This window comes from Xiphophorus maculatus, chromosome 10 (genome assembly GCF_002775205.1).
Source record: "Xiphophorus maculatus strain JP 163 A chromosome 10, X_maculatus-5.0-male, whole genome shotgun sequence".
Taxonomy (NCBI): domain Eukaryota; kingdom Metazoa; phylum Chordata; class Actinopteri; order Cyprinodontiformes; family Poeciliidae; genus Xiphophorus; species Xiphophorus maculatus.
Window position 1 is genome coordinate 602,578 of NC_036452.1, and position 8,372 is coordinate 610,949.

Consider the following 8,372-nt stretch of genomic DNA (forward strand, 5'->3'; position numbering starts at 1 on the left):
TAACAGACAGTTGGCCACTTTAAGGTCAAAACAACAAACAGCTTCCAGTCCAGAGGCACAGCGACTCTGTGGGCGGGCAATGCCACAACAGGGTCAGGAATGCATGGCGGCTCTGACCGGAAGGATCCTCTGAGCCACCATCCATGACAGGACCTGGAGTCTGTTTGGAAGGACGGGACGGCTCACGTTGTGCCAAACTGTGGTGGCGGCTCCGTACAGGAGGCCGCGCACTGGAGTCACTGGCTTCCGGTGTGGTGCCGAGAATTGCATGCCCTGTTTTTCAGCTCAAATGGTGTCATACAGATATGAAAGTCACACCAATAGCTCAGAGGATACGTGTCATTTTGTAGAAAATGTCATATTCCCATAGGCGTAACATCCTGAAGGACTGGTGTGGACATGTCCCCACCAATACCTCCTGCTCCTTTCTTTTTCTTTTTCTTTTTCTTTTTCTTTACGTGTCTGCTTCTATGTGCGGACAGTAACCCAGCAGCATCTGCACGCTGTATTCAAAGCATTAACAGTTAGTTAATGAATTTTAAAATTCCTTTGTCAAACGTAAACGGTAAGTCCGCTCAGTGTCCAGTGGGTTGGACATCACGTGACTCACTGTTGCTTTGCCCAATCAAGCAAAGAATCTAAAATAGGGACGCAAAATTTTAACTGAAAATGCCACGACAGCAAGATAACAAGGTCCAGGGGAATCACTTCACAGGTCAGTGAAAGGCCTTCATTAAACATGTATCAGAAAGTGGAGAGAAGGTTAGCTAGGCTAGCTTAGCTTTTATCAACATGTACTCTTGCTGCGCAGTTCGGAGTATTGCGGTTCAATTAACACAAAATAAGGTGAACTATTTTCTGACAGGTAATCAGTTCAGGTGTTGAAGTAACTAATCAACCACCGCGAGTTCAGCCGATCACTTTGGTGTTTTGACTTTTTTGTGTTTTGTAGTTTTTAGTGTTAATTCCTGATTCACTTGAACTTAATCTTTGCTCTGCGCAATCACCCGTTTTTCTACATTTTCCTTGGACTAATTGAATGATTGAACGTGGCAATATTCAGATCAATCATCAAATAGAATGAAATATTTCATAAAGCATATAGGAAACAAAGTTTGTTAAATTTTAAACCATGACTCCTACAGCGACTATTAAATAAAATTAAATTATTAGTCAATATAAAAGAGAAATTCGCTTTGTTCTCTCTTGTATCTTTACAGAAGTGACAGAAAAAACTATTTATAGATTTATATTCAGAGAAAATATACATGTGCAAACATCAGCATCTCAGCTTTAAGCCGCATTTTATTGAATCCAGTGATAGTGATAACTCTACTCACCAAATGCCCCAACCAGACCCAAAAAAGGTTTTTGCGTCTTTAATATTTGCTATATTAAAGCAAATATACTCAGCAAATACAGACTCATTCCATAAATTAGAATATGACTGAAAAGTTCCTTTGTTAGTAGTTCCATCACCAAGTGAAAGACTTTATATAGATTAATTAGATGTTTTAACATTTTTATATTTCATAGTATGTTTAATAGCTGCTAAAAGGTTATTTTCTAAAGGTGCTGTTAATCTGACAACCTGATCAGGATGTATAAGACTGTCTGGCATTCACATGTAAGTTTTGGTTTTATTCTCCCAGTGACTGTGGTACATCAGGGCCCTGACCCCCCCTGACCCCCCAAGTTACATCCTTGCTTATAACACATTACCATCCAGCATCTCCACATGGCAGGGCGTGCTTTTCTGATGACCTTCCTCATCTGGCGTCACTGGACTGTTTGACCTTATGCATTCATTATGTCACAACAAAGGTTAAGACTGCAAAGATTATTCATAAAGAGCCCACTTTACTCAAATCTAACTCTCCAGTAACACATTCATCAATCTGTGTCAGTTGGGGGTTCTTGGTACCACTTGTCTGAAAATGAAAAGATTCAAATGGTCTGGAGTTCAGCACCCTCCAGACCTGGATGGATGGATTTCTCTAAATGAACATTTAGAACATCTCATCTAAATGAAACGATGAGATGAATTAAAATACTAAAATATATTATTGACATCAGCAGTAAAAATGTTCAGATGCCGTTTTTTACAGGCTGACATGTTGTTGCCTCAGTGGCCTGCAGGGGGCGGCCTGTGGCTGGTGGAGGAAAGGAGATGCGTCATGAAGGCCAAAACTCTGCACTGATTGTTTATAATAATCCCTCATTGATCCTTGTTATCAATTATTATGAAATAAGGCTGAAGTAGAGCGTGGAGTCATAGACAGAACATCTTTGGTTGTGTTTATATTGCAGTGATTGTTGGAAGTAAAGTCAGTTCAGTAAAATGAGATTTCTTCATCCAGAAGCTGTCCTTCAATATTCCTGCCATTTGATGTGAAAATGTTCATCAGGCTGAGAATCAGCTCTCATCATCAAAATCATTCAAAATCAATCTGTGAACAAATCACATCGCCATCCATAAGAGACATTATGAATCATTTTAAGCGTTTTCCATATTCCAGTCTTATTGATATGATTTGTGCAGATCCTGTTTTGACAGCAGGTTTCTGTTTTACTCCAGTTCGTCTTTCCTCAGTGATTCTACTTTATTCTTTTCTACAGGTTATGTTTAGGTTCATATTCCTAGTTCCCCTGTTGTGTGCTCTCCCTCGCCCCCTGTGCCATGCCCTCTCTCTCCTCACACCTGTGACCCGTTAGCTCATCAGCCCAGGGATTTTCTTCCAGCTTTCAGCTGCACAGTATTAAACTTGTCACTTCCTGGTTTCTCCTGTTCACTTTTTGTTCTGGATTCAGGTTTTTGTTCGGCTCTGGCTCCCTGTGGTTCTTATAAGCTCTTTGTAATTTTTCCCATTAAAATATTCAACACAATCCCAGTTCCTGCCTCATTTTGGGTCCACCAGCAAAATGATCTGCAGTGTTTGGGAGCTTTAGCAGGGACATGAGGCTTTTATTTCATGAAGTGTGACCTGAACCCAGCGTCCTGACTGGGCCACAGCCATGCCGCCGGGAAACGTCCCGGTGCTCCCAATGGCCGCTCGCTCCGATGGCCGCTCGCCCCACTGGTCTCAGTTTCCATGTTTGGATCTCTAAGAGAAAAGTTTGCTTTCTGTGCTTGTTTTCTGGATTTGACCATTCCTGGCCTTAGAAAAGTTCTGGGTCAGCTGTTTGACACCAGAACCGAAACACAAAGGCCAAACCTTTTCATCTGCTCTTCATGGTTTGCTTGGAAGTTGAATCATTCTCAGAAGAGCCACTTTGAGCTCTATAACCGTTAGAAAAACCAAACATCAGCTGAGCGTTCAGCTCTGATTTGTGTTTCAGAGGAAATTATTAGATCAACATTAATTAACCGTGAGAAAGCGTGACGGAACCAGAACCTCCTTCAAAAGCTGCTTGTGTTTCTGCTGCCTCCTGACTGAACGCATGCTGCCGATTTCAGGCTTCAGCTCTGGAGCTCAGAGAGCAGGCTGACGCTCCACCCTGACTCCACCCTTGCTGCCTCCTCGGTCGGAGCGCTGGGCCGTTTGGAGCAGAGCAGCAGCAGACATGGACAGGTAACAACTTCTGTGGTGTGGAAGCTGTTTTCCTCCCAGAATCCTTTCTGAGCGTTTTATTCTGCAGAGCGCGTCCTGCGTGGTTCCTGCTGCGCCTCCTGCTGACAGCCGCCGCCCTGACGGAGGCCGCCGCCCTGACGGAGGCCGCCGCCCTGACGGAGGCCGCCGCCCTGACGGAGGCCGCCGCCCTGACGGAGGCCGCCGCCCTGACGGAGGCCGCCGCCCTGACGGAGGCCGCCGCCCTGACAGACCCGGGTACGTCGTCCAGCGGCTCCTCGGCAGTCGCCAGCGGTTTGGTTGTTTCTTGACCCTGGAACTCGTTGGTGTGTTTACGGCAGAGCGCGTCGCTGGGAGGCTGGTCTTCTACCAGACGGAGGGCAGCGCCACCTACCTGAGAGACTCGGGAGCACTGGCGTCAGGGGTTGCCACGGAGACCGTGTTTGAACTCTTGGATCCTGAGAGGAACTTCCGCTCGGCCGGGTTCAGCTACACCTGGGACCTGGGGAACGGGTACGGCGCCGTCCTGTGGCTCCGTTCTGCTCCGTCTCGTGTTTATTGTCTTCTTTGGTGCAGAGAGGTGATCCGGGGAACCGAGCCGGTGGTCCGGTACCGATACTCAGAGTCAGGAAACTACACGCTGCGGCTGAACGTCGGAGGCGACCCGCCACAGCTCGCTCCTGTTGGAGTCTATGCCCAGGAAGTCCAAGTGCTGGGTTTGTTAAAGTTCTGATGCAGATTTTTCCTGGAGGTTCTGATGGAAACGATGGAATCCAGCTTCAGCTGAAACTTTCATCGTTCCTGACTGAAGATCCAGTTACAGGAAAAATGTGACTTTGCATTTTATTAGAACATTTTTAACAGTTAGCTCAGGATGTTAGCATTTCCACATTAGCTGTATTTATGGGCGTCAGAGTAAAGGGGGGAGAGGCCCTCTCCGTTTCTTTTGTGTTTGTGAAGGGGGTGTGAATACTTTAGCAGACAGCTGATGACCCGGTACCAGCTGGGTCCAAACCCTCACAACCCATCTGGGATTTCACTCCAGATGTGGTCAGGAGCATCCAGCTGGTGGCGCCGTTGGACTACAGCGTGAACCAGAACTCCAGCCTGGACCTGCAGCTGGACGGGAGGTGAGCAGCACCAGAACCTGTCTGCCGGTCGGGACCCGGTTCTCTTTTCTGACCCGGTTCCTTGCTGTGTGTCCAGTCCTCCCATGTGGGTTTGTTGGCGGTTCCTGAGGAACTGCGCCCCGGACCCGGAGGCGGGCTGCACGCTGACCCTGCTGCGTGCCGCCAGCCTGCGGTTGAGCCACACCTTCGGCTCGTCCGGCCTGCACTGCCTGGACATCAGTGCCCGCAACGCCGTGAGCGCGCTGCGGGCGACCTTCAGCCTCAAGGTCACGAGGAACGGTGAGCCTAAACCTAACCCTAACCCGCACCAACACCATAGAAGAAGAAATGGTCCATCAGAAATATCCAAGTCTTTAACCAGGAGGAACGTTGGCAGAAAACTCAGAGCAGAAAAACAGCAAGCGATTCATCTGTAGCTTTCATTGGAACGTTTTAGCTTCCCAACAGACTGAGCCCAACCGGACCGGTCCCACAGTGAGCCCAACCGGACTGGCCCCACATGGCGGTCGTGTGGGGCCAGTCCCGGATCGGTTCCGGTCTAATCCGTTTATCCCTGTGGTCCAGAGATTCCGGATTTTTCACCAAAACGAACTCCAGGAGATAATTTTCCTTCATTTGGTCCCATTAGAAACTCATGGAGCTGCTGTGGTTCCTGGTTTCGGGTTTTTTCTTGTTTCAGCTCCAGATTACTGAGATTCTTGTCAGAGGAATGGCTTCATATTTTACCATCTGTAGTAACATTGTTGCTGTCGCTGTGTGAGGTGATGAGGCGATGAAACCATGAGGCAATGAAACCATGAGGCAATGAAACCATGAGGTGTTTCAGGCTGACATGGGTGTTTCTGCAGATCGCTGCCACCTGCTGTTCATCCTGAGCTGCGCCACCGTTCTCGCTGCCACCTTCTCCTTCATCCTGGCCATCGCCTGTCGCCCTCGGCAACTAAACAGCTCACAGGTACGACACCCAACCAGCCCAACATGGCGGCAGCTGGAATAATGCTCCATTAGCATAATACTCTGTACTATGCCAATGCACAGTTTTATACTATGCTAGTACTATAATATTAGCATAGTATAGTGCTAATAATTTACTAGCATTATACAATAGTATAATATAGTATGACATAGTTTAGGTAGTAGTAGTACTTGGTATAGTGTGTTGTGATCTAGAATATTGTAGTATTATATAGTACAGGGCAGCATAGTGTGGTAATAGTAAAGTATGATAGTACAACTAGTAATAGTAGCTACATAGTACACTGTATTATAGAATAGTGTAGTGTTTAATTTAGCATATTCTAGTATAATGTACTGCAGTATAGAGCAGTGCAGTGGTAGTGTAGAATCGCACAGTGTTGCATAGTAAAGTACATATTATAATATAGTGTGGCATAATGTAGTATATTGTAGTGTCCTACAGTGTGCAGAAGTTTCTAGTCAAATTGTAGATCTGCAGCTTCGCTTCGTGTCGCCGGCTGCTGACACTGGGTGGGTTTATGTTCGTCCTGCAGGTTGCCGCTTCCAGCAACGCCACGTTTCTGAAGGACCAAGACTCTAAAATCATTCTCAGCTTCTCTTCTGTGGAGAAAGGAGAGAGAGTTCCCCTCATCCTGCAGCCTGGGAGCCAGTACCGCGGCTGAACGCCGCCCAGGAGCTACATGGAGCTACATGTTCACCTTTACTCACCTGAGTTTGGGACTGGAACCTCCTCAGTCAGAACTGCTCCTCACATCTCCTCCTCCTGGTTTTCTAGATTTCTACCAGTGACCATGTGAGTCACCAGACTCATCCCGTTATGGCTGTAATCCTAAATAAAGCTGATCGACTAGTAATGTCTGCTTCTGTTTGTCTATGAGAGGAAATGCTGAGCAGTGATTAAATATTGATGACTGATCGACTCAGAGAGGTTGACATTTAAATGGATTTAATAAATGAGTGGCTGATGTGCAGCTCATGTTTAAACAATCAGAACTAAAGGAGCTGTTCAAAAAGCGTAGACTGGGTTCTGTGGAGTGCGTTTGAGAAGTCAGTATCTTACCTGGAGTAAACCTCAAACGGTAATTTTAGTTGAGGGGATCAGGACCAGAAATCATGTGAGTATAGTTGGCAGGTACCAGAAGAAAGCCCAGAACCTCATGAGTATTAAACCCAGCAGTCAGAGCAAATGGTGCTAGAATCGAAAGTTCTAGTGAAACATGCTAATATGTTAGCATGGTAGCATGATTTCCATGTGAAATCTAACTGTAGACTGTGAAGAGTTGCTGTTGTGGTTGTATTGTTACAACAACAAATCCTCTCTGCCAAACTCCTGCAGCTTGTTGCGCTGTTGACTCGTGTTTGGTGTCGTCTAGTAGCCGAAAGTCGGTCACTTCGCCTTGAAGCCTTGTCTAAATCTGTAGAAGAGGCCTCTCTCTGGCGTCTGCTTGAATGTCCACCTTGTGGATGAGAAATAGCCTTCAAAGGGTCAAACAATGCTCCACCATTAGAACCCCCAACATGGCTGCTATTAGGATACCTGAGCTCATCTGGAGGCTGATTGGCCAGCTGAACAGGTATACCTAATAAAGCGCCCATCTGGTTTAGAAATGATCAAATATTAAGTAAGTTAGGAAGTCTTAGATAAAATTAAAACATTTCATTTTCCTGAACAGCTTTGGAGGAAACCAAGGTGGTGGGGCTTCTCACCTGATCTTCTGGCCTTTCACCAGTTAAGCGTTGCTAATACCACATAGTGCACCTGTTGTTGCTGTTTGTGCCAACTGAGCCTGAAGATCCCACGCAACCTGTGTCATTACCGACTCACGTCACACCTGCTTCAGCAGCTTAACAGATCCGAGACAGCGGGTAAACAACCCAGAAAGGTTCATCCTGCTGCACTGCACAGAGCTGAAACCAAAAACACATAGAAGCTAATGCTAAACCCAAAAAACACATTGAAGCTGATGCTAAACCCAAAAAACACACGGAAGCTAATGCTAAACCCAAAAACACATGGAAGCTAATGCTAAACCCAAAAACGCACGGAAGCTAATGCTAAACCCAAAAACACATGGAAGCTAATGCTAAACCCAAAAACACATGGAAGCTAATGCTAAACCCCAAAACACATGGAAGCTAATGCTAAACCCAAAAACACATGGAAGGTAATGCTAAACCCAAAAACGCACGGAAGCTAATGCTAAACCCCAAAACGCACGGAAGCTAATGCTAAACCCAAAAACACATGGAAGCTAATGCTAAACCCAAAAACACATGGAAGCTAATGCTAAACCCAAAAACACATGGAAGCTAATGCTAAACCCAAAAACGCACGGAAGCTAATGCTAAACCCAAAAACACATGGAAGCTAATGCTAAACCCAAAAACACATGGAAGCTAATGCTAAACCCCAAAACACATGGAAGCTAATGCTAAACCCAAAAACACATGGAAGGTAATGCTAAACCCAAAAACGCACGGAAGCTAATGCTAAACCCCAAAACGCACGGAAGCTAATGCTAAACCCAAAAACACATGGAAGCTAATGCTAAACCCAAAAACACATGGAAGCTAATGCTAAACCCAAAAACACATGGAAGCTAAGGTTACTACTAAAAACGCATGTAAAACAGCTGCAACATGAATCATCTTTATTCTCTTTCTGTGATGTCAAAACAGGTAAAAAAACCAAACA

General features: G+C 45.8%; 1 protein-coding gene across 1 annotated transcript; it reads left to right on the top strand.

Moving 5' to 3' along the window:
* The first annotated feature begins 3,465 nt into the window (after positions 1-3,465).
* tmem130 (transmembrane protein 130) lies at positions 3,466-6,537 on the top strand. Its single transcript, XM_023341037.1, has 8 exons — positions 3,466-3,572; positions 3,640-3,827; positions 3,911-4,082; positions 4,146-4,285; positions 4,615-4,699; positions 4,776-4,978; positions 5,548-5,654; positions 6,211-6,537. The coding sequence occupies exons 1-8, from the start codon at positions 3,565-3,567 to the stop codon at positions 6,337-6,339; spliced, it is 1,032 nt and encodes a 343-aa protein (XP_023196805.1). The 5' UTR covers positions 3,466-3,564; the 3' UTR covers positions 6,340-6,537.
* Positions 6,538-8,372: the final 1,835 nt, after the last annotated feature.